The sequence below is a fragment of the Spermophilus citellus genome (assembly GCF_964194105.1).
Source record: "Spermophilus citellus genome assembly, chromosome: 1".
NCBI classification, from domain to species: Eukaryota; Metazoa; Chordata; class Mammalia; order Rodentia; family Sciuridae; genus Spermophilus; species Spermophilus citellus.
In genome coordinates this window covers 233,526,515-233,553,605 of record NC_138182.1, presented here as the reverse complement: position 1 = coordinate 233,553,605, position 27,091 = coordinate 233,526,515, and the positions used below count along the sequence as shown (strand labels likewise).

General features: G+C 39.9%; 1 protein-coding gene across 1 annotated transcript; it reads right to left on the bottom strand.

Annotated features, from left to right (window-relative positions):
• Positions 1-5,144: 5,144 nt before the first annotated feature.
• CD180 (CD180 molecule) lies at positions 5,145-26,866 on the bottom strand. Its single transcript, XM_081302007.1, has 3 exons — positions 26,656-26,866; positions 9,121-9,287; positions 5,145-7,712 (listed from the first exon to the last, which is right to left on the bottom strand). Exons 1-3 carry the CDS (start codon positions 26,743-26,745, stop codon positions 5,984-5,986), a joined length of 1,986 nt encoding a protein of 661 aa, XP_081158133.1. The 5' UTR covers positions 26,746-26,866; the 3' UTR covers positions 5,145-5,983.
• Between the last annotated feature and the right edge of the window lie 225 nt (positions 26,867-27,091).

Genomic DNA, 27,091 nt, shown 5'->3' with positions numbered 1-27,091 from the left:
CTGCAGCCTTACTAAGAGTATATCCATTTAACAGATCACTGAGTTTTAGCCAATTGCAGCTGCTGAGCTGCAGCCAATCACAGACTGTGAGCAGATCAGACTACATCCATATGAGGCAGAGGCCTCAATATACCATGCCTAAATAAGGCAAATACTGAGCTATAACCAATCAAGTGGTTTCTATATGTCACTTCCTTTTCCTATCTATGAATAAATACCATTTGGCTTTATTGCTGGATGGAGCTATATGAAGTTCCACTGGTTCAGAAGCTGAGTGTGATGCAAACTGGTAATCCCAGAGACTCAGAAGGCTGAGGCAGGAGGATTACAAGTTTGAGGTAAGCCTCAGAAACTTAGAAAGACTCTGTCTAAAACTAAACTTTTAAAAAAAAGAAAGAAAAAAATGAAACTCTATTGGTTCAGGGTATATCCAATACATGAATCCATCTTTGCTCAAATAAACTCTGTTAACTTTAAATTGTCTGCAAAGTTTTTCTTTAATGTTTAAGATTCAGTTGTTGTTGTATCAAATCCATTGCTTCTAACTATGTGTTTTTCATCTTCCCCACTTTATCCACTCACTTTCCTAGTGATGAACACTCAAATTGCTACAAACTTCCCCATCCTTAAATTATGCTGCCATGAATTCTTGCGACATACCCCCCCACCCCATATTTGAGGATCACATTTTAATTTGTCAGATTATGGCCTTATATGGTCTTAGGAGGGCTATATCAGTTTAAACCTAAGGCATGCAGTTCCCCACCTACACTATTATCCAGCTTTCTCTTTTGGGTCAGTCTGGTAGATATAAAAGTTCATTTCATTTTTATATGCCTTTATCTGATTGTTAATTGCATTGACTTGTTTATAGTATTAAGTTGTTCCACATAAGAACATTGAATCTCTCCCTACTTATTCAGAGCATTTCCTAATTTATTTAATCACTTATTTCTTGTTGCATATTTAGGTTGTTACTAGAGAGGGAAAAGGAAAATACAAAGGAAATAGTTTTCCAAGCTATTTAGAAAGCCCATGAACCAACATGAAGGGAGCAGAAGGAGATGGGTGGGTGTCTGGTGGCCACTTGTTTTTCCCCTATCTTTGCATGATCTAGTACCATATCTTGAACAGTCAAGTGCTCAGGGAAAATTAAAGATGAGGAGGGTGCGAGGTGGGTCTTTGATGAGCTTTGCTGCTTAATCTTTTTTTTGTACTGAGGATTGAACCCAGGGGCACTTAAATACCTGGCCACATCCCCAACCCTTTTTTTTAAAAATATTTTCCATTGATACAGGGTCTCACTGAGTTGCTTAAGGTCTCACTAAATTGCTGAGGCTGGCTTCGAAATTGTGATCCTCCTGCCTCAGTCTCCCGAGCTGCTAGGATTACGGACATATGCCACCATGCCCAGCTGCTGCTATATCTTTCATGAGAAATAACAGCTTTTAAATACCATCCATAAATCAAATGCTTTCATTTTAAAGTCTCATCATATTCAATAACTGATTTCAAATCATAAACAGCTAGCATGGCATGAGAGTGGGAAGGACACAGGTGGAAAGCAGGGTGGTTTTAGGAGAGTCCTGTCGCCTGGCAGTGATGGCAGAAGACACAGATTACCTGCCCAGGATGTTCCTGGGTTTGAGGGCTCCTTAGTGCTGCTGTCCGATTTTCGTTAAGAAATTTCCTCTCATGGAATATGGAATTACAGTGTTTGGGCTGATGAAGTTTAACAAGCTTCTGCTGCTGTTTGTTGTTAAGATTAAGGAAGGATTTTATATAAAATAATTTGGTCAAGAGTGCAAAACCAACCCCCGTCTCAATAGCTAAGGTTGGGACATAGGCAACTGTTTTGTAAAGAATTCCCCAGGTCATTCTGATAATCAGGTGGGCTTGGGAGCCACACTGAGCTAATCCATCTCCCTATGGCTTGCAGGCTACCTCCTGCTATGTTGGGAAAATTGTGCTCTTTTTTCCCTCCTCATTCTGGGGATTGAATCCAAGGCCTTGGGCATAGTAGGAAAGTGTTCTACCATTGAGCTAAACCTCAAGGCTCTTTTATTTTATTTTAAGACAGGGTCTCTTTAAGTTACCCAGATTGGCCTTGGACTTGTGATCCTCTGGCCTCAGCCTCCTGAACAACTGGGGTTATAGGTGTGTGCTATCACGCCTGGCCTAGAATTCAGATTCTTTACACATCAGGCCATTAACTCCCCAGTCTTTTCTGCTTAGAGCTAACCAGCTAATGTTTTGAAATCAGTTATTGATCTGATAAGATTTTAAAAAGAAAGAATTAATTAAATGCAGATTGTATTTAAAAGCTGTTACTGCTCATGAAAGATTAAACAGCAAAGCTCTTCAACATTCTGAGCAGAAAGAAAACATTGTCAGTTACCCCTCTTGTATTCTATACCAACAAAAGAAAACATTAAAAAGCCAGTTGTTGTATACTTTTAAAACTTCAAAATTGCAATCAACGTTTATCAGAGAGTTGGACAAGTAAGAATGACTTAAGAGTTTCCTGTTTTGAAAATTTTCAGATAATGCCTGTGTTTGAGGTTGTGCTGTGCTCAGTTAATAGCAGTGGCTGCTGGCACAGGAAAAGGTATAATTCTTCCTCAGATTGTAAGAGTTGCAGCTCACGCAGAGAATCCTCTGTGATGGAGGCCAGTCAGCTTTTATGGACTTCAATGCTATTTGCTTCAGTACACTTTGAAATGCAGGGTCAGCTCACTGAGCTACATCATGCAATAATAACACATTTTTATAGGAGTAGCTTGTCAGAGCAGCAACAACACACAATACATAAAACCAATAAACACACTATGTCTACAGATTCTATCCTAGTAAACAGATAAAGCAATAAAATTGACAGCAGCCATCAAAAAACTCCCTTTCTGACTTTTTGGAGGTGAATTTACTGTTGCTTGAAACAGAGGAACTGTCACAAAGCCTTAGATCAGTGTGCAGTTATGGGGCAGCTAGTTGTATCATATGGGAGGGAGCATGGTGATCAATGAAAGCAGGATGAGCAATTACGCCTTTCTAACATCTGAGACTTTGCTATCTTTAATGTAATGCAACCTGCATCAGAGTTTTTTCTACAGAATAGTTTTGTTTTTTTCAAGTTACCCATTAAATATTATAGCAAAGAGTATGGCTAAGGGGTGGTAGGTCAACAATTAATATTTCCCATCTGCAGCTTAAAGCCCTAGAACAGGAAGGAGATCACATTGACAGAATACCTAGGAAACTAATGGGTCAGTGTTGTCTAAGACCAAATTCTTAGAATATGGATCTTCCGTGGGAGAAATGCATTTGAAGTCAAATATCACAAGATGAGAGAAGTAAGAGGGATACATGTATCATTAAGAATAAAAATGGATTTTACTGGAGTCAGTCATTTGGCTGGGAATCCAGGGCTAATCTTAGTCTGACAGAATCTCAACATCTGGAGGCAAGGCACAAGAATCCACTTCTTATCCCAGGTTGCCCTAGGTTATTCTGGTGAGAAATATGTGGGAGGCATAGGAAATATTGGAGATGTCAACTGAAGCTAAAGGTTGGTTTGTCTGGGCATGGAGATGGAAGTAGGTGCTGATAAGGGTTTAGGAGTCAGAAGGCCAGCAAAATGTCAGCAAGTACTGAAAATATATTGAGTCCTTATTTGGTCCCAGGCGCTTGTAGGACACCATTGGGTAAAGACCCGCATGTGCAGCTTACATTCGGGGGTAAAAAAAACGAGATAGACAAATTAAAACAAATGAGGATGATAATCCTATAGCTGATTAACAATAAAGATGATGGAGCTGTTAGAGAGAGCATTGGGTGTGGCCTAATTTGGTTTGGACTGGCCAGGTCAAGGAAGAGCTCCCTCCGAGGAGCGGATACCAGCACTGAGATCTCAGGGATGGGAGGGACCAGTCATCGGGAGATGCCCTGAGCATCTTCCAGGCAAAAAAGGAACCAGCGAGAAAGCCTGTGATTCCTGAGCCCCCAAGAGGTTCTTCCATTGCTGTTCCCTTCCTGTCCAGCTTTTCCAGGGAATGAAGAAGAGGCAAAGAGGATGAATTCCCACATTCCATGATCATGTCCCACTATTATGCCTTTAGTCTAAGGGAAAAAAATTTCGGATTGGATATTAAAATTGATCAACTTTTACTTTGATATCCAAGCAGAATTTCAGAATGATACTCTCTTTGACCTAAAAATTGATAGAACTTAATCGAGCCCTTATGCAGTCACCCTTTGGTTTCTATAGAGGATTGGTTCCAGGACCTCTCACAGATTCCAGAATCCCCAGATGCTCGAGTTCCTTATATAAAATGGCACAATATTTTCAGATAACCTACACGCATCTTCCCATACACTTTAAATCATCTCTAGATTACTTATAAACATCCCAAACAATATTAGTACCATGTAAACAATTGTTGTGCTATATTGCTTAGGGAACAATGACATGAAAATTTTCTGTGCATATTCTGTACACTTGGAGTTTTTTTTTTTTTTTCAAATATTGTCCATCTGCAGTTGCTTGAATCCATGGATGTGGAGGAGGAGGAAGCAGGCTATAAAAGCAGCAGCTGAGTACAAGAGCTCCCAGCAAGCTCGTCCAATAATTCAGCCTCAGAAGGGCAAGGCCCAGTTGAATGGGACTCAGTGGGCCTGGGGAAGGTCTCAGTGTTGACACTGCCACCTTCTTCATCCTCTTTGTCTATTTGTACTCAATGACTCTGTCCCGTGTCTATTGCTGGCATGACCTTCACTGACACCCTCAGCCTCAACAGAAACTGTCATGAAGCCAGCTTTACTGTGTTCCTAACTAGTTTTCATGTAAGCATGCTCTCTGAGATAAATAGATGTTTGAGGACCAGTCTGGAAACCAGTCACCATTTATCTCATCATTCCATGGGAAAGAGGCTTCTGAGGACTAGACACCTAGACAAGAAGAGCATTTTGGACCGCAGCCCATTACTAAGTGAGATCTACCACATAAAAGCCAGAGCACCAGACAGGCAGTGAAGGTGAAGGATGGAGGTGAATAAAATCCTAGACTTCAGGGATTAAGGGGTAAAGGAATGTTTTTTGTTTGTTTTGTTTGGTGTTTTTTTGTAGTTATTTTCATTCCAGAGGCATTATCAAGACCTAGAAACCTAAGGACTTAGTAGATAATGGAGTCTATTTGAAAGCACAATTCATTTCTCAGTCTTTTAAATTCTTTTTTTGTTTTATTTTGTTTCATTTTTTTAATACAAGAGATTGAACCCTGGGGCACTTAACCACTGAACATCCTCAGCCCTTTTTGTTTCTTATTTTGAGACAGGGTCTTGCTTAGTTGCTGAGGCTGGACTCAAACTTACCATCCTCCTGTCTCAGCCTCCCAGGCCACTGGGATTACATGTGTTCATCACCATATCCAGGTTGCATTTTTCTTTTTCCCATTTAAAATATTCAATGAGACTTTGCCCTGAACTAAGTTTTCCAAATGGCTACATAATTGAGAATTTTGACTCAAGCACAATGACTGAGTTATGGGAGAAAGTACATGTGGATAGGGTTGGCCTCAGCATTGCCAAGTTATGGGGATGGTGATCTCCTTCCAGGGATGAGGTTCTGTGAGGTCTCTGAGTGAGTGGAAGGCAGGTGGCATTGCCAAGGCTCCCTCCCCAACTTCAGTCATCTTCCATGGGAGGAAATAAATGGTAAGGTGCCTCCCATAGCAGGGTCCTCTGGCCCCAGTCAGTTTACCTGCCATGATGGACTCATAAGGGTAAGAAGCTCAAACAAAACAAAACAAAACAAAAACAAAACAAAACAAAATAAAAGTAAAAAAGTAAAAAACTTAAAAAGCACAGTCAATCCCAGCCCAACACCAGGAGCTGGTCTGAAGAGTCTGGTTACCCACATCCAACTATTTCTCCAGTTAAGGCAGTGGTGCCCAACATGTTCTGTTTGCCTTCTCTAGAAGCCTTCAGCACTAAATGTGTTGGTATTTCCACCTGAGAAAGAATTTAATTGCGAAAATGAGTAGAATGGAGACCAAGAGGAAAAATACTGTTAGAAATAAAATTCCCACGGGGGTAATTCCACAGGACAGCCGGACATCAGACAGTTGAACTCCCTGTAGTGATGGGGGATTTGCGCACACAGTCTCCTCTAAGTCCTCAAGTTTTTGCAGGTTTTCTTTGTACCATGTTAAAAAGTGAATGTTTGAGCACGTGCAGTCCAGGGGATTGTGACTTAAATTAATAGTGCTCTGCTGGGACAAGATGGAGAGGAGACGGGGTGAGATAATGCCAATAGCATTAGCGGCCAAATTGAGGTAGATCCCCTTAAGATGGCTAAGAGCATCAATGCTATTTGATGTCAGATTATTGTGACTTAAGTCTACATGACTCATTTTATCAAGGCTGTGGAAGGCCTGCTGGTCTATGGACAAGAGGTCACTGGAGGATAAAACCAGAATCTCCAAGCTTCCCACTGTCTGAAGTAGGTTGTTCTTCGGGATACTCCCATCTTGAAAATGATTCCCCTGTAAGTTCAGATGCCGAAGGTCTGGCAGGCCTGCTAGAAGAAGCTGATTGCTGGTATCAAGGAAGCTATGAGAGAGATTCAGAATCTTCAAGTGATGAAGGTTTTGGAAAGGACTTTGTGGTGCACTCACATGTAAGTGGGTAAATGACAAATCCAAGATCTCTAGCTGAGGACATGCTTGGAACGCTTCCCTCTGAAAACCAATGAGCTCATTGTAGCTCAGGTTTAGACTTTGCAATCGGGGAAGATTTTTGAGCTGCAGATTGCAGCAATCAGAAGCTTCTATGCCGCTGTGGCTTAAATCAAGTTTCTGAAGATTCTGTAGTTTTTCTAAACAGCCAGTACCGAGGTGAAGCTTCTTCATGTTGCCTTTGACATAGAGGTGTGTAAGGGAGGGGAAATTGGCAGCATTGATTTGACACAATTCGTCAAATTTATTTACATTGAGAACTAATTTCTTGAGTGAGTTCATACCCTCAATCCCAGAGGGTAATTCTTGCAGGTGAGTGGCCGTTAGATCCAGATTCTGGAGTTGGGCAAAGCATCGAAACGTGGTGGAGGAGAAGTCAGAGAAATGATGCTTTTGCAGGTTGATGCTCTCAACAGATGTGTCACAAAGACCCTGAAATGTGGCTGAACTTAGATATTGGTTATCAATGTCCTCAAATGTCCCCAACCAGAGAGATTGAATAGTAGAGTTCCGTAGACCACTGAATATGACAGACAAGTCACGAGTCCCTCCAAAGTTCAAGCTTTGGAAGAATTGTGAACTGAAAGCCCCAGGCTCAATACCTTTAATGTCATTGCCATTGAAGTTAAGACTTAGGTTGGTGGCCTGCTTCAGAGAGTTCAAATCTTCTCTAGAAAAGTAGTGTATAGCATTATTCTGAAAATCCAGGACTTTCAGATTCCCTGCTGGGAAATCATTTGGGAGCTTAATGGAAGAAATATGGTTGCTCCCCAGATGCAAACTTTCCAAGTTTTCCAGATTGTGAGGTGGGATAAACTCAAGACTGGATATTCCTGTTTGAATTAAGAACAAATGCTTCAGTGACTTGGGCCCATTAAATGCTGTTTCTGCCATGAATATCAGAGGGTTTCCAGTTAATATCAGTGTGCTCAACTGATGATGGCTTTGAAAAGTGTCATCATGTATCCAGTTAATCTGGCACCTTGAAAAGATAATTGTATTTAACAATGATTAATTAGAAAAAAAGGGAAAATGCTGTCACCACATTCCCAAAGCCATCTTTTGTATATCATAAAACACTATATGTTATCCAACACAAAAAACTTTCTTCCATACCCACAGATGGCCTGTCAAGATAATTAATGAATAGCCCTAGTACTGAGAGCTCTGATTTGGAATTTATTCCAGATGTCTGTCTTTCCTATTTAGATAGAACACTCAGAGGTTTATATTTGTATTCTAAGGAACAATTAGTGGTTTGATATTTTTTGTAGGCAAAACCAAACTGTGATTTATTATATTAAGTAATATAAAATATGCCATATGTAATGTATAATAGATAATACATGGTATGTATTTATCCTTGGCATCCTTGGCAAGTTAAAGCCTATTTTGGGGGAAGAAAGAGTTGCTGGGGATTGAGCCTATGCCCTTACACGTTAGGCATGTGCTACACGCTACACTCAGCCTTCCTCTTTCATCTATGAAATACAAAAATAATGACTATTTTGTAGAATTATTGTATGTCAAATGATGTATGTAAAAATGCTCCATTGAACTATAGAATGCTAGAAGTTAAGAGAAATCCATCCTGGTACTGCATCTTAAAGTACTGGATTAAACACACACACTTATGCACACACACACACACACACACATTGATAGTTTCTGCATCTAACTGCAGAAATGGGTGGTAATATTAATTGGCACCCCACAGAGGTGATTGTAAAGATTAAACAGTGCTATGGGTGTGTGCTTTCTTCCACTTTGCAGAAACTCAAGTGGAAAGACACAAGTGGAAGTCATTGAACTATTGCAGGGGGTGCAGAAGTCATGAACATGTGGGGCCCTTCCTCCACTCCACACACACACACACACACACACACACACACACACACACTGCACATTCTTCTGTTTTCTTCCCTTACTTTCTTGTAATACTTTTGTCCACTGATTCTTCCACTAAAGCCAAATAATGGAACTCTTTTTTCAGTTAAAAAAAAAGAATTAGGAGGTATGTATGTTTCTCATGACTTTTGTTACATGCGATTCACCTAATAATAGTCAACTGTGTTAAAATATAGTATAATATGGTGTCTGATTCAGTGCAGAATTTATTTTCACTTTTTAAAAAATATTCCTTAGAACTTCTTCAATGGTACTGCTGATGCAGCTAGTTTGAAAACAACTCACTTTCCTGTCCATTGATTGTTGTTTATTTAAATTACATTTCACTTGCATTGAAGTATTTCAGATGAAGGAATAAATGAAAATACAGAATAAGCAGAGTGTCCCTGTGCCCCAAAAGAAGATCCTGGGAACAATTCAAATGCAAATTTTGTTTCTTCTTAAGTAAAACATCAAGAGTACACAGGAACTCAGATACATACCTGGTTAAATCCAAAAAAGTAAGATCTATGAGTCTGCTGAAAGTTGTATTTTGAATCGTAGGCAAGAAATTAAAGCTGAATTCCAAAAATTCTGTTGTGTTTGGTAGGGTGTCAGGAATTTCACTGAGACCTAAATTTTCACAGTTATATGTTTTGTTGGCTTCTTTCTGATGGGAGAAATAATGTAAATTAATATAGGATTTAGAGATTTGATTGACTATCTAGAAAAATTAGACACATTTTACCCTTTGAGCAGCAATCCCACTTTTAGTAATCCTTACCAAATATACTCTTGCAAAAACACAACATGAGGGCCTGGGGTTGTGGCTCAGGGGCAGAATGCTTGCCTAGTGTGTGTGAGATGCTGGGCTTGATTCTCAGCACTGCATAAAAATAAATAAATTAATTAAAGGTATTGTGTCCAAGTACAACTAAAAATATATAAAAAACATGATTTGTCCATGATATTATTCATTTATATATATATATATATATATATATATATATATATATATATATATATATATATATGATTGTAATAGCAAAACCAGGCTATCTATCAATGTGGGAATAATTGACCAAAATATGATACATTCTCAAAATGGAAACCTCAGCAAGAATGAGAAAGATCTGCATATATTGGTAGGGAGTGAGATCCAGGACATGGTGTAAGGTGAAAAAAACAAAGCACCAAACAATGTATGCAGTGTATATAGCATAGAGTATGCTAGGTTTTCATAACAAGGATACTTGAGCTGGGCTCAGTGGTGCACGCATGTAATTCCAGTGGCTTGGGAGGCTGAGGCAAGAGAATCCTGAGCTCAAAGCCATCCTCAGCTTCTTAGTGAGCCCCTAAAGCAACTTAACAAGACTCTATCTCTAAATAAGTGCTAGGAATGTGGCTTAGTGGGAAAGTGCCCCTGGGTTAAATCCCTGGTACCAAAAAAACAAATATTATCATATTTTTGGAAAGAAACTATGGCTAAAAAATCCAGTGATCTTTAAGAGGACAGAAAGTACCAGATAGAGGAGTAAAAATATAAATAAGATTCCTCTGATTATACTTTGGTTAGTTTTGATTTGTAATAAATAGAAGTGTTTGTTTCATCTTGAAAATAAGCAATCAATATTAAATTGGCATCAGAAAAATAGGACAATGAGACATTATTCACTTTCTGACATAGTACAATATGAAGTATACAGAGCCACCTATGAAGTATTCTTGCCAAAAAGAAAGTAATTAACTTGAATTCAATGAAGAATTTAGGTCTACTTTTCACATCTACAAGTGATATGACAGATTTAAGCTAATGGTAGCAGTTAATCAAATGCAAAAAGTGGCACATAATAAAAAAAATCTTTGTTTTATTAGTATGTGAAAGAGAGAGAAAGAAAGAGAAGGGAGACAGCTTTAAAAAAAACACGAAGTGGTACAAAAGCTACTTAAGAGATACAACCAACAAATAACAGACTAGACTTTGTTTAGATTATGACTCAAGTAGAACAGTTAGAAAAAGACATTTTTAGATAATCAGAGACATTTAAATGAGATAGAATTTGATGGTGTTAAGAAATTATGAATTAGCATCTGCATATGAGAGAAAACATCCAGGCTTTTGTTTTTTGAGATTGGCTTTTTGGACTGATCCCCTCGGCCTGCCCCTCGGCTACAGAAGGCGGGACACCGCAGAGAAGCGATTAATTAGCAAGCAGGGAGGAAAGTGGCTGCCATTTGGTGGAACCCCGCCGGCCAAGCCCGCACTGACCCCCGGGCTGAGTACGGGATTTCAGATGGGGAAGGAAGCGATACAGTCCCGTCCCCCACAACGGAAACTCCACCAAGGCAATCAGCGGCCACCATCTTGGAGAGCTGAAGTATCCACCGCCACTCTCCGACAGACTGCAACAATAAAACAGGTCTGTGTCACTCAGCCCATCCCCCATACATCGGGGAATCCGCATAAAACCTCTCCTAGGCTTTCCGGGGGAGGGAGTATCAGAGTGAACCCGCATAAAGACTAGGGGAAAACTAGAGACACCTGACCTTCAACTCCCCCTCCCATCAACAGCCAAAACGAAAACCTGTCTAGCAAGCGCTGGGGGAGGGGCAAGCAGAAAAAATCAAAACAATAGAGTGCCAGGGATCCCAATAGCCAATTGTGCGACCCCGGGGATCCGGGCTGACTGATTCACCCGGCCTTCCCCGCGGCTACAGAAGGCGGGGCGCCGCAGAGAAGTGATTAATTAGCAAGCAGGGAGAAAAGTGGCTGCAATTGTGTGGAATCCTGCTGGATGAGCCCGCACTGACCCCCGGGCTGAGTGCGGGATTTCAGAGGGGGAAGGAAGCGGTACAGGTCTATCCCCCACAACAGAAACAAAACAATAGAGTGCTGGGGTCCCCAATAGACACCCTCCACACCCAACAAATGGCAGGTCCAGAGTACAGTTTGAACTGCCAAGAGCCATCACTCAGGGGAAATCTGGTCTAGCAGGAGAAACCAAGACTAGCAGGAGAAACTAGGGGACTAGAGGCCAGGCCCTCGCAACTGGGCGGCTGGAAACTGCAGGTAGCCAGCGACAGTTAGCCCACTGCCCTCGTAACTGGGCGGTAGGAGAACGCCTGCCCGCCGACTACCGACCGCTGGACTGGGTGCCTAGAGATCGCCCGCCCACCGGCGACAGCTGGCCCACTGCCCGCGGGACTGGGCGGCCGGAGTCCACTCCCCCGCCGCGACCGATCACCCGCCCGCTGCCTGAGATACTGGGTGGCTGGAGACTGCCCGCCTACCTCGACGGGGAGCTGAAACCAAACAGAGACAGTCCAGTCACACAGCCCCATTAGGACACCCCAGCAAGGAGCCTGGGGCCCGTCATAGCAGAGTAGTGACGTCACTGGAGCTCGGCCATCAGAATTCCTTCCCAGCAGAATCCACGTTAGCAGGCACAGTTTAACAACACAAAGAAGAAACAACAGAGTAATACAGAACCAAAACAAATCTATAGAAGAGAGCAGAAACACGGCAATCAAATAGAGCTAGAAAGTAACGTGGACAACATGAGAAAACAAGGGAAAAAAGGAGTACAAACAATGCAGGACAACTAAATTCTACAGGAGGACATAGAAACATCAGAAGCAGGGATAGGGAAAGAACTCAAGGCATACCTAACTCGAATGGAAAGGAATATTAGGGAAGACATGAGACAGCAAGTCCAAGCAATAAAAGTATATTTTGAAAACGAATTAAACAAACAAATTCAAATGGCAAAGAACGAGCTCTACCAGGAGATAGAGATCTTAAAAAAAAAATCAAACAATAATCCTAGAATTGCAGGAAAATATAAAACAAATTAAAAACTCAAACGAGAATATTACAAATAGACTTGATCAAGTAGAAGTCAGAACATCAGATAATGAAGACAAGGTTTATCAACTTGAAAAGAATATAGTCAACACAGAAAAGATGCTTAAATCCCACGAGCAATCTATTCAAGAGATATGGGATGTCATAAAAAAACCAAATTTGAGAGTCATCGGGATAGAAGAAGGCACAGAGACTCAAACCAAAGGAATGGACAGCATATTAAATGAAATAATTCTAGAAAACTTCCCAGAGATGAAAGATGAAATGGATTGCCAAATCCTGGAAACCTATAGGACCCCAAACATTCAAAACCATAATAGACCAACTCCAAGACATATAATTATGAAGATAGCCAACGTACAGAACAAGGAGAGAATATTAAAAGCTACGAGAAAAAGGAGGCAGATTACATTTAGGGGTAAACCAATTAGGTTAACGACTGATTTCTCATCATAGACTTTGAAAGCAAGAAGATCCTGGAACAATGTATTTCAAACGCTGAAAAATAATGGATTCCAACCAAGAATACTGTATCCAGCAAAATTAAGCTTCAGATTTGACAATGAAATTAAAATCTTTCACGATAAACAAAAGCTAACAAAATTCGCAGCAAGAAAACCAGCACTGCAAAGCATTTTGAGCAAAATACTACAAGAAGAGGAATTGAAAAATAGTGCCCAAAACTAACAGCAGGAGGTATCTCAGTAAAGGGGGAGGAAAATAACCAAAAAGTAAAACCAGCCAAACTAAAATAAATAAATAAAGAAGCATGACTGGAAGTACAAATCATATCTCAATTGTAACCTTAAATGTTAATGGCCTAAACTCACCAATCAAGAGACATAGGCTAGTAACCTGGACCAAAAAAATAAATCCAACAATATGCTGCCTTCAAGAGACTCATATGATAGGAAAAGACATACACAGGCTGAAGGTAAAAGGTTGGGAAAAATCATACCACTCACATGGCCCTCGGAAGCAAGCAGGAGTGGCCATACTCATATCGAATAAAATCAACTTTAAACCTAAGTTAATCAAGAAGGATAAAGAAGGACACTATATACTGTTAAAAGGAACCATCCACCAACAAGACATAACAATTATCAATTTGTATGCACCAAACAATGGAGCTGCAACATTCATAAAACAAACTCTCCTCAAGTTCAAGAGTCAAATAGACCACAACACAATAATTATGGGTGACTTCAACACACCGCTCTCGCCATTAGACAGATCCTCTAGACAAAAACTAAAGAAACTATAGAACTCAACAGCACAATCAATAACCTAGACTTAACTGACATATATAGAATATATCAACCATCATCAAGTGGATACACTTTCTTCTCAGCAGCACATGAATCCTACTCAAAGATAGACCATATATTATGCCACAAGGCAACTCTTAGTAAGTATAAAGGCGTGGAGATAATACCATGCACCTTATCTGATCACAATGGAATGAAATTGGAAATCAATGATAAAAGAAGGAAGGAAAAATCCTACATCACATGGAAAATGAACAATATGTTACTGAATGATCAATGGGTTACAGAAGACATAAAGGAGGAGATGAAAAAATTCTTAGAGACAAATGATAATACAGACACAACATACCAGAATCTATGGGACACAATGAAAGCAGTTTTAAGAGGGAAATTCATTTCTTGGAGTTCTTTCCTCAAAAAAAGAAAAAAACCAACAAATAAATGAACTCACACTACACCTCAAAAACCTAGAAAAGGAAGAGCAAAACAACAGCAAATGTAGTAGAAGACAAGAAATAATTAAAATTAGAGCAGAAATCAACGAAATTGAAACGAAAAAAAACCATTGAAAAAATTGATAAAACTAAAAGTTGGTTCTTTGAAAAAATAAACAAGATAGACAGGCCCTTAGCCATGCTAACGAAGAGAAGAAGAGAGAGAACTCAAATTACCAACATACGGGATGAAAAAGGCAATATCACAACAGATACTACAGAAATACAGAAGATAATTAGAAAGTATTTCGAAAAACTATATTCCAATAAAATAGAAGATACTGAAGATATCGATAAATTTCTTAAGGCATATGATCTGCCCAGATTGAGAAAGGAAGACACACACAATTTAAACAGACCAATAACAAAGGAAGAAATAGAAGAAGCTATCAATAGACTACCAACCAAGAAAAGCCCTGGACCGGATGGGTATACAGTGGAGTTCTACAAAACCTTCAAAGAAGAATTAATACCAATACATTTCAAGCTATTTCAAGAAATCGAAAAAGAAGGAGCTCTTCCAAATTCATTCTATGAGGCCAACATCACTTTGATCCCAAAACCAGACAAAGACACTTCAAAGAAAGAAAACTACAGACCAATATCTCTAATGATCTTGGATGCAAAAATTCTCAATAAAATTCTGGCGAATCGAATACAAAAACATATCAAAAAACTTGTGCACCATGATCAAATAGGATTCATCCCTGGGATGCAAGGCTGGTTCAATATATGGAAATCAATAAATGCTATTCACCACATCAATAGACTTAAAGACAAGAACCATATGATTATCTTGATAGATGGAGAAAAAGCATTTGACAAAGTACAGCATCCCTTTATGTTCAAAACACTAGAAAAACTAGGGATAACAGGAACTTACCTCAACATTGTAAAAGCTATATATGCTAAACCTCAGGCTAGCATCATCCTAAATGGAGAAAAACTGAAGGCATTCCCTCTAAAATCTGGAACAAGACAGGGATGCCCTCTATCACCACTTCTATTCAATTTAGTTCTCGAAGTACTAGCCAGAGCAATTAGACAGACAAAAGAAATTAAAGTCATAAAAATAGAAAAAGAAGAAATTAAATTATCGCTATTTGCGGATGACATGATAATATACTTAACAGACCAAAAAGGGTCTACAAAGAAGCTGCTAGAGTTAATAAATGAATTCAGCAAAGTGGCAGGTTATAAAATCAACACGCATAAATCAAAGGCATTCCTGTATATCAGCAACAAAACCTCTGAAATGGAAATAAGGAAAACCACTCCATTCACAATATCCTCAAAGAAAATAAGATACTTGGGAATCAACCTAACAAAAGAGGTGAAAGATTTATACAATGAAAACTACAGAACCCTAAAGAGAGAGATAGAAGAAGATCTCAGAAGATGGAAAAATGTACCCTGTTCATGGATAGGCAGAACTAACATCATCAAAATGGCGATATTACCCAAAGTTCTCTACAGGTTTAATGCGATGCCAATAAAAATCCCAATGGCATTTCTTGTAGAAATAGATAAAGCAATCATGAAATTCATATGGAAAAACAAAAGACCCAGAATAGCAAAAGCAATTTTAAGAAGTAAATGTGAATCTGGAGGTATAGCGATACCAGAGTTCAAACTGTACTACAAAGCAATAGTAACAAAAACAGCATGGTACTGGTACCAAAACAGGCAGGTGGACCAATGGTACAGAATAGAAGACACAGAGACTAATCCACAAAGTTACAACTATCTTATATTTGATAAAGGGGCTAAAAACATGCAATGGAGAAAGGATAGCATCTTCAACAAATGGTGCTGGGAAAATTGGAAATCCATATGCAACAAAATGAAATTGAATCCCTTTCTCTCACCATCCACAAAAGTTAACTCAAAATGGATCAAGGAGCTAGATATCAAATCAGAGACTCTCTGTCTGATAGAAGAAAAAGTTGGCTCCCATCTACATATAGTGGGGCCGGGCTCCAAATTCCTTAATAGGACACCCATAGCCCAAGAGTTAATAACAAGAATCAACAAATGGGACTTACTTAAACTAAAAAGTTTTTTCTCAGCAAGGGAAACAATAAAAGAGGTAAATAGAGAGCCTACATCCTGGGAACAAATTTTTACCCCTCACACCTCAGATAGAGACCTAATATCCAGAATGTACAAAGAACTCAAAAAATTAAACAATAAGATAGCAAATAACCCAATCAACAAATGGGCCAAGGACCTGAACAGACACTTCTCAGAAGAGGACATTCAATCAATCAACAAGTACATGAAAAAATGCTCACCATCTCTAGCAATCAGAGAAATGCAAATCAAAACCACCCTAAGATACCATCTCACTCCAGTAAGATTGGCAGCCATTATGGAGTCAAACAACAATAAGTGTTGGCGGGGATGTGGGGAAAAGGGTACACTTGTACACTGCTGGTGGGACTGCAAAATGGTGAGGCCAATTTGGAAAGCAATATGGAGATTCCTGGGAAAGCTGGGAATGGATCCACCATTTGACCCAGCTATCGCCCTTCTCGGACTATTCCCTGAGGACCTTAAAAGAGCGCACTATAGGGATACGGCCACATCAATGATTATAGCGACACAATTCACAATAGCTAGACTGTGGAACCAACCTAGATGCCCTTCAATAGATGAATGGATAAAAAAATGTGGCATCTATACACAATGGAGTATTATGCAGCACTAAGAAATGACAAAATCATAGAATTTGCAGGGAAATGGATGGCATTAGAGCAGATTATGCTAAGTGAAGCTAGCCAAGCCCTAAAAAACAAATGCCAAATGTCTTCTTTGATATAAAGATAGCAAATAAGAACAGAACAGGAAGGAAGAGCATGAGGAAAAGACTAACAGTAAACAAAGATGAATGGGGGGAGAGAAAGGGAGAGAGAAGGGAAAGCATATGGAAATGGTAGGAGACCTTCAATGATACACAAAATTATAAGATGTTATGAGGGGCAAGGGGGAGGGGGAAAAAGGGGAGAGAATTGAACAACAGCAGAGGAGATAGAGAGGGAAGATGGGAGGGGAGGGGAGGGGAGGGGGGATAGTAGGGGATAGGAAATGTAGCAGAATACAACAGTCACTAATATGCCATTATGTAATAATGTGAGTATGTAACAGTTGTGATTCTGCAATCTGTATTTGGGGTAAAAATGGGAGTTCAAAACCCAATTGAGTCTAATGTATGAAAGATGATATATCATGAGCTCTGTAATGTTTTGAACAATCAATAATAAATAAATAAATAAATAAATAAATAAATAAATAAAAAAAAATAATTTCTTTTTCTAAAATCAAGAAGTGCAATTGTGAAGACTAATGCTACCTTTTATTGGATAAAGTAAAGGAATACTTTGAACAGTTTAAAATACAACAAATAATTCAAAGACTTCCATCTTCCTTGCTAAACTTCCAAATCTGAAAATTAAAAAAAAAGTTGCTCACTTATAGAAAAAAAAAGGAGATTGGCTTTTTTTGCTTAGCATGATATTCTCCAACTCCATCCATTTACTGGCAAATGCCGTAATTCCTCTCTTCTTTAAAGCTGAGTAATATTCCAATAAAAAAAGAAATTATGAATTTTGTTAATGTTAGAGGCCTTATGTTATATTCAATCAATGTTCCCTTTTTTTTCTTTTGAGATGCATATTTAAGTATTTAGATTTAAAATGATGTGATGTTGGGAATTTGCTTTAAAATACCTGGCAAAATATGATAGGAGGAATGGACAGATAAAAATTAGTAAGTAAAATGGTGATGTTTGCTGGATGTGGAGTGATGTTTAGGTGGAGGTTGCTTATCCAAAATTAAAAATCTTAGCCTAACTAGGTAAAAGTTGGAAACAGTTATGATGGTGGAATCATAATTAATGTGGATGACACTTCATCATGAAGGGTAAGGGGGCACCTAGGAAGGGGCATGTCTCTCCTGTGGAAGCTCCTAGGTAAGAAAGAAATGATCTCCAGGACAAATGCCCCTTGGAGGCCCCAAGAGATGGGTGCCAAGGACCATGAACCAGCTCTTAGATGTCTCAGGCCCCAGGTGACTTCATCCATCCTTCTTGTCCTGGCCCCTCCTGATCATACCTAGGCTTCCTAGAGGCTCCTCTGAGACTGCCCTGACTGCAAAAGATCTACCCCACCAAACTCCAGATCAGCTGCTCTCCAGATCAGTTGCAAAGAGACCTGCTTAGCTGGAAACAGAACTGAAAGTGTTCTTCTTTTCCCTGAATCATGAGGCTCAGGATGTTGCCATTTTAATCTTTTTTTTTTTTGCTTTTCTCCAATTTCTGCTTAGTTGTGCATTTTTTTATAGCAACAGTGAGCATGCACATCTATAAGAAATCACTAGTTTCCTTCAATATTGTGACAATATTATAGTTGTCACTGATGAAAATGCCATATTTATATTTCCTTGTAATTCATTCTTCATTCTTATAGACCCAAAGTCCTCTAGGCACTGCTGCAAATCTATATAATGTCCTTGAAATGCACACTTTGCATTGGAAACTTGGATTTAACTGACTGGTGAGGAAAAAAAATATATTTTATTTTGCTATACTGTCCTTGGTGGCCAGACAACCCAGAAAGTATGTGTATGTGCAGCTGTAGTCCCTATAGTTGCCGTGGTGCTGATCAGCTTGAAGAGGACAATTTTCTTTTCTGGTCTCCATTGGCATAACTGATTTCATATACGCTTGGAGAAAGGGGACTTCCCCCAATTCGTCTTGCTCTATTCTGACCCTACAGCAAAAGTCTCAATGCTGGCAATTCCTTCCTTCTACTGAATATGCAAGTGCCCCGTGACACCTAAATTATTCCATGTCTCAGCCTCTTGTGTGCTTTAGTAAGTACTTTATTGAAATAATGTGATTCAGAAAATCCAGGAGGACCCCTACTGAGCCAGTGGCCTGAGGAAACAACTAGGAAAAGGAAAAGTTAGTAAATGAAAAGATCTCTTTTACCTAGCAGAGAGCTAGGGCCCAAGGGTTACCAGCAGCCTGCCCAAAGCTTGTGCTTTGTAATCTCAAGTTAGGTGGAAATGACAATAAACTCTCTGCCCTTGATTGCCAGGAGAAAGAGGAAGTGACAAGAAATGCAGCTAAGAGAATTTAAAAACCAAACAGATTTTCAGAAATGTCTTGGACTCACTCAACACACACGTGGCCCTCCCTTACAGTTTTTGTAATCACAATTATACTGTCAATATTGGTATGATGATGGGATACCAAAGCACCACACACTCCAGAATCATCCAAGAAGCATTCGATTATTTTTAGTAGACTGTATTTTTTAAGGTTGAAAGTGCATGTGTGTGTGTGCCCCTTGATTTTGAATAGGGGTGGGCATGGGACAGTTGTCATGAATACCAGGTAGCTTTATCATAGCTCTGCTGTTGCTGGAACAATGAGACTATTAGTCTCATTATTTTTGAATGGGAGTAAGATAGCATGAACTTTCACCCCTAAATATCTTATATGTCTTAAGGATATATAATCACAATGCTATTATCAAATTCAGAATATTTAATATTTGATGCTGATTCAATGTTACTACTAACATAGTCTATATTCAAATTTTGCTACGTGTCCCAACATTGTCCTTTACAGTAATTTTTTGTTTTTCCAACCCAGGATCATATACTGATTACATTTAGTAGTCATAGTTCCTTAGATTCCTTTAATTTGAGACAATTCTCTAGCCTGTCATCATGTGTTATGACACTGGTATCTTCTGAAGAATACAGGATCATATCTAGCAAAATGTCTCTTATTATGGGTTCATATGTTTCCTCATAGTTGACTCAGGTTATAATTTTTTTTTTTTTTTTGGTAAACATACTGTATCAGTCATGTTGTGTCTTTCTCCCAGTCAAGATTCAGATTAAAACTTTCAGAAAGTTCTGATAGATCAGCACAGGGTTGCAGAACAGCAGAGTGACAATTCTTCAGTGAATGAAGACAGGATGCAGAAAAGGAACAGACAGCTTGGTCACTGCCAGCACTACATGCTTTATTTTTATATCCAGACAGACACAACCCACACTGTAGTTTCCCTGAGATCCACATGTCCACTTCCTACAAGCCCAGTCTTGTCTTTCTATAATTCAGTAGGTGGTCAGTTTCCAAAGTTGCTTTCTTATTCCTCTACTGTGGCTGGTGGCAATTGCAGACCGGATCCTTCTGACATAATTCCGGTAAAGCTGCCTGATATTCATGACAACTATTCCATGTCCACCCGTATTCAAAATCAACGGGCATTTGCTTAGGACTCACTGTACCCTGGGACCTGTGCCAACCACTTTGTCTCCAGCTTGGTCTCAGAGCTGTGCCTTTTACCCGGAGCAAGGCTCCCAAGTGCTACATTTGTATTTGCAATCCCTTTTCCCTGCAGGTATTCATTTGCATTTTTTCAATCAGTATCTTATTTTGCTTCTTTCTGCAATGTATCTCTAACTCCCTCCCATCCCACTGTATTTTCTCTCTTTGCAAGTGTGGAAGCATTTTCTAATTTGGAACGCTTTGAATTCCACTCAAGTGCTTATTCCCACCTTTTCAGGCGTCTCATCTGCACTTGACACATGCATGCACAAGGAGTCTGGGACACTGCCCCCCCAACCCTCCCTCTTTAATCACACCTCTATCCAAGAGAGAGCAGTTTGGCTGGTAAGATGAATCTTAGAGCAATGATTACTCTCTGAAAATAAAATAAAACAAACACCCCCAAGAAGGTACATCCCTAAAACTTTGGGCATTCCAATTATATGTCTATTTATTTATTTATTTATTTATTTATCTTTATAATCAGTCCACTGGGGTTCAAGTCCCAGTTCTCAACACAAAATTCTGTTGTCTGGACATGTGGTTTCTCCAGCTGTGGACTGGGGATGATAACCTCATCTTGCAGCCTTACTATGGGGATTAAAATGTGTGTCAGCACTACAAGAAGTTAGCCCTTAACGGGATCTGCACAGCATCACATCATTATCTAAAGCTATTGGGAAGTTCTTGCATCCATAAACTTGGAGTAGCTCTCAAAAAGAGCTCTGCTGAGGACCCCTGCTCCATACCTAGGACTGAAGGACACTCTCCTACTGTGATTTTTGGGGGAAGAGAATGGTTAAGATGAGCCCATTTGAAATGGAGAGGCCTGCCTGCCCTCTTCAAGTAACTATTCTAAGTTGCATGTAAAATGTTCCCATGATCAAAATCCAAACCACTGAACACTGGATTCCTGCTACTCTTCATATTTGTCATCCTCTGAAGGCTTGGTCATGGCTATAATTTTGTTACTTACCTCTCTATATACGTATATTTCACATTCACACACACAGAGAGAAGATATATAGCATCTAACAATGGAAGAATCTGCTTGAAAGGTTTGTGAGTGTTCATTGTAATATCTCTCAAATCCGTTGGTAGGTTTGAACTCCCATATATATAAATAAAATAAAGGTATTGTGTCCAACTACAAATATGTTAGTTGTAGTTGGACACAATACCTTTATTTTACTTATTACTTTTATGTGGTGTTGAGGATTGAACCCAGTGCCTCACATGTGCTAGGTAAGCGCCTTACTGCTGAGCCACAACCCCAGTCCAGTTTAAACTCCTTTTAATCAAAAACTTTTATTAAAAATTATTCCCAACTGCCACCTGGCATGCATGAAATATAGAAGTGGAAATAAATATGAAACAAATTCCTAGACAAAATCACTGGATAATATCATCATAATCTTGGGATAACCAAAATTTCTTAAACATGGACATGCAAGAAAACTAAAGGAAAAATGATACTTTGAGCTATAATAAAATTAAGAACTTCTATTTAGCAAAAGATACCATTAAGGGGAGTAGAAAGGTAAGTCACATAGTAGGAGAAGATAAATTTGCATTCTCATATGGGAATTTTATTCACAAAACATAAACAATATCTACAAATCAAGACAGCCTATGAGAAAATGGGCAAGAAACTTGAACAGGCACCTCCCACACATAAAAGGGATTATGCAGGGCTGAGAATGTAGCTCAGTGATAGAGCTCTTGCCTAGTATGCACAAAGCCCTAGGTCTGATCCCAGACAAAACATACACACATGTAATGTAATGATTAGCCAAAGTATGAATATGTGCTCAAATTAATTATTCTTCAAGAAAACAAAAATTAGGGTTTAATCTCCAGCACCACAAAAGGAAAGAAAGAAAGAAAGAAAGAAAGAAAGAAAGAAAGAAAGAAAGAAAGAAAGAAAGAGAAAGAAAGAAAGAAAGCAAAAATTAAATCTTAGGGAAATACTACTACCTTCCCATCACAAGGGCCAACACTTAAAAACAAACAATATAAAATGCTAGTGAGGGCTGGGGATGTGGCTCAAGCGGTAACGTGTTCGCCTGGCACACACGAGGTGCTGGGTTCGATCCTCAGCACCACATAAAAATAAAGATGTTGTGTTCATCAAAAACTAAAATAAATAAATATTAAAAATTGTCTCTCTCTCTCTCTTTAAAAAAATTAAAAAAATAAAATGCTAGTGAATCTGTGGAGCAATCAGAATTCATACACTTTTCCAATAAGTATAAATTGGTACCAACATTTTAGGAAACCATTTGAAATATCGAAGTTAAAATTATGATTACCCTATGACCAAATACATCCATTCTAAGGCACACACTTAATAAATATTCGTACCTTTGTTAATTAAAGACAAGAACACCCAAACTAGCATCATTCATGACAGTCAAAAAATTACAAACAATGCCAATATCCATTAACAGTAGAAGGCATTAATAAATGGCAGCTCACTGATCAAACAGTGTGGTTCAGTGATGAGCTTGAACAAATGACTGCTGCACACACCACCAAGGATTTAATGTTGAGCAAAAGAAGGCAGACAGACAAAAAAAAATGCACACCATGGGCCTCCACATTTATAAGCTCAAATCCAGGCAAAAAAAAAAAATGATGAGGATAGAAGTTAGAGGACTGGATGCCTTTGGGGATTAGTGACAGGGAGGAGGCATGAGGAAGGCTTCCATGTACTGAGCATGTTCTGTGTTCTCATCTATATGCTGGTTATATGAATATATTCACTTGGTGAAAATGCATTTAACCTCACACTTAGGGCTTGTATTTTGTTTCAACAAAAAGATTGCTAAACTCAAAGTGAAACAAAACCAAAATCTAATTTTCAGGATAAGTTAGAGAAGTTACTGGGGGTCAGTCTCATGAACACACAGTACGTGGTCAATTCTGCTTGAACTGAAGGGGAAGAAGAAAGGGGGAACAGAGAACAAGGGAAGGAATGTGGCTAAAGTTAGGGTGATTTGAACTTGGGAAGGGGCCAGACCCTTACATCAAAGGCACACATTTCTTCTCCTAACTACTCCTTTCATCTCACCTGCAGCCTGGAAATCCCATTTATCTTTGTCTCTCCCAAGTCCCTCTGTACTTTCCCACAGTGGTAAGGGTTCTTACGTTATCACTGTGGGAAAATCAGCTTTAGAATCTGCTCCTATGTAGGGCTGGGAATGTAGCTCAGTGGTAGAGATCTTGCCTAGTGTGCACAAAGCCCTCACACAAGAGAGAAAAGTAAAAGGATATATAGATCCAGTGTTACTGGACACAAAGACATTTAAAATCAGAGTCTTTTTAGAGAAAGTAATACAGGAAGTCTGCTGCATTGGAAGATTTCAGTCTTGCCTGTTTTATTCAACACACGTCCAGGCTCTGGGACCTAGACCACTTCTATGACCCTCATAGTACAGAAGGCCCCAGAACAGATGACCAAAGGACTGAGGTCCTCTCCGTGTTGCTTTCCCCTCCTCTCTGCTACAGTGGGAGTCATTTAAAAGAACTGGCAACTCTGGGGCCTGATGTTCTCAATATGCAGTTCAACCAGCACAGTATTTCTATGTGTTTTGCAAATCTCTCAGCAGTGCTGCCCTTCCTTTGGCTCCTTGTGGCCTTCAGAAGGGAAGATTGGCTTTGTAAGGATATAGGGTTTTGAGACTTGAACGGGTAGGTGTAATAGCGGGGCATTTAAAATAGCCTGCTCCTGAATAAGCTAGAATTTAATGCCATATTGTCCCATCTGAGGGTGATGCAGGAGATGGATGGCACATGTCCCTGATGACTGAGGAGGCCATGTCCCCACTCCTATGCCATTATAGTGCCACTCACTTCTGTATGAAATTAACCTTCCTTCAAGGGAATGTATGGTCTCTTTCATATGCTGTGGAAGCTAGGGAAAAAAAAAGAGGAAAAGAAAGATGGGGGCCGATCTCATGAAAATCAAAGGGAGATCAGTAGAGGGAAGGAACCAAGGAGTGGGAGGTGGGGAGGAAGGAGGGAAGTTCTGGGGAGAGATATGAACAAATCATAATGTGGGGGGGCTGGGATTGTGGCTCAGCAGTAGAGTGCTCGCCTGGCACTGGCGGGGCCCTGGTTCCATCCTCAGCACCACATAAAAATATCGTGTCCATCTACACCTAAAAAATAATTTTTTTTTATTGGTTGTTCACAACTTTACAAAGCTCTTGACATATCATACTTCATACATTAGATTGAAGTGGGTTATGAACCCCCAATTTTACCCCAAATGCAGATTGCAGAATCACGTCGGTTACACATCCACTATTTTACATAATGCCCTATTAGTAATTGTTGTATTTTAAAAAATTATAATGTGGGGATAAAATTAAAAATGGGGGGAAAAAGAAATTGACCTTCCAACACCAATGATAAGGAGACAGCTTTCTCAGGTTTTGCCCTTCTGTTCTGAACTGAATTATGTCATCCCCTCACCCACAGCCTGTCTCCCGTATAAAATCATATGGTGCAATCCTAACCCTAGTACTTCATCAAGTGACTGTATTTGGAAATAGGGCCTAAAATAAGATCACTAGACTGGCCCTCATTCAGTATGATAGTGTTCTTATAATAAGAGGAAATCAGGACACGGCCATGCCCAGTAAGAAGACTGTGCAAAGACCCAGGGAGAAGCTGGCCAGCTACGTGCAAGAAGAGAGGCCTAAAGAGAAACAAACCCCACCGGGAACTTGATCTCACACTTCCAGGCTCCAGAACTATGAGAGAATAAATTTCTGTAGTTTAAACCTCTAAGTCTGTGACACTTGGTTATGGGAGCCTGAGCAAAATAACATACTGTCCCAGCCTTAATTTCCCCTGGGCACTCCACCTCCTCTTGGTCTGAGAGTACCCAATTCCATCCAAACACCAGGCTAACAAGTTTGTCTTCCTTCCTTCCTTCCCCTTTCTTTCTTTCTTCCTTCCTTCCCCTTTCTTTCTTTCTTCCTTCCTTCCCTCCCTCCCTCCCTCCGTCTCTCTCTCTCTCTCTTTCTTTCTTTCTTTCTTTCTTTCTTTCTTTCTTTCTTTCTTTCTTTCTTTCTTTCTTTCTTTCTTTCTTTCTTTCTTTCTTTCTTTCTTTCTTTCTTTCTTTCTGTGTTCATTTCTGTCCCAGGCTTTGTTCCAGGCCTGGCTTTGGTTTCTGTCCTTCTCTGGCAGGGCTTTGCCCCACTTACTCATCCTGCTCCTAATGTCCCCAGTGTTTGCCTCAGGGTCATCCTACACTTTGCCACTCCTGGCTCTTACTCTTCTTTCAGCCCCAATTTAGGAAGGCAGCTTACCAACCCACTACCATCAATGTTCACTCCTGTCTGCAGCCCCTGTCCAGCAAGCCACATGGTGTTGGATGCTTGCCAGGGCCAGAGAGCCTGGGAGGAAACTTGAAGCCCTTTAGAAGATGGCAAGAGATGGAGGCTGATTCCCTTTCTCTCCCTTACCACTCCCTTCAAGAACTACCTACAGGTTGATAAATAGTGCTATGGTCCAAAACAGAAGGTGCAATTTGGCTCTATTCTGAGATTTGACTCCTGTGGGTTAGTCAAACAGATGGAGGGCTATCCAACCTGAGGAGAAAGCCAGACTAATTCAGAATGATCTTTTAAATGCTCTGAAACCTGGCAAGAGCCTGTCTTTACTAATCCTCATCCTGACAGCCAGGAAACCAAAGAACTGTCTGGACTGTTGGCCACGTGCTGGGATGTTGGACAACAGCTCCCCCAGGTAAAGAGGCAAGTTTCATCAGGGCTGCTTTAGTATCAGGGCCCTGTTCCTATCTCACGTCTCAAGTGGGATCATGTGGGAGGAATTGCTAGAGGAAGAGGGAAATTCTCACGTCTTCCCCGCAAGATGCTCCCAGACCATCCCCTAGCTGAGTTCTTCGGCTCCTTTCTCATAATAAAGACAAACTTCTATAGATCCATTGGTCTTTTGGAGTCAGTGCATATTGAAATGCCAAGGGATCACATGCAGAATCTTGAAATTTTTAGAAAGTTTAATCTGGATAAAGACAAACAGTTTGGACTCACCTCAATGCACAGCTGATCCGAGGTGGAGCTGACTTCATGGCAGGCTGAAAACAGCACCACCAAAAAGAAGCAGATGACAAGGGAAGCCATCACAGGTCCAGGGCAGCCCCAGCTTTGTGAGATTACCTAATATTTGGAGCTGAGAAACTGAATCAAGCTATAAAGATCCCAGTAATTTGGCAGTTAGAGAGGTACCTAGAAGGGTGATCTTGGAACCAGAATTTCTATCGACTGCTCAGCATTCAGTGCCTCTGGGTTAAGGAAAAAAAAAAAAGGAAGTTCCTTTTGCATACCCACCATCTTTGCCAAAAATAACTGAGAACCCAGCCCTAGGATGAGGCTTTGCATTTCCTGGCAAACATGATATCAGTTGTGCAGCCCTCTGTGAGGTAGCTCCCACTGACTTTAAGCCAGCTGCCAGGGTTTGGTCAACTCC

Coding starts and splice junctions, on each gene's coding strand:
- CD180 (XM_081302007.1), bottom strand. CDS start 26,745: ATGGCTTCCCTTGTCATCTGCTTCTTTTTGGTGGTGCTGTTTTCAGCC. Junction 9,288..26,655: donor CGGATCAGCTGTGCATTGAG/GTGAGTCCAAAC, acceptor TTCTCCCATCAG/AAAGAAGCCAACAAAACATA. Junction 7,713..9,120: donor ACTTTTTTGGATTTAACCAG/GTATGTATCTGA, acceptor TATCTTTTCAAG/GTGCCAGATTAACTGGATAC.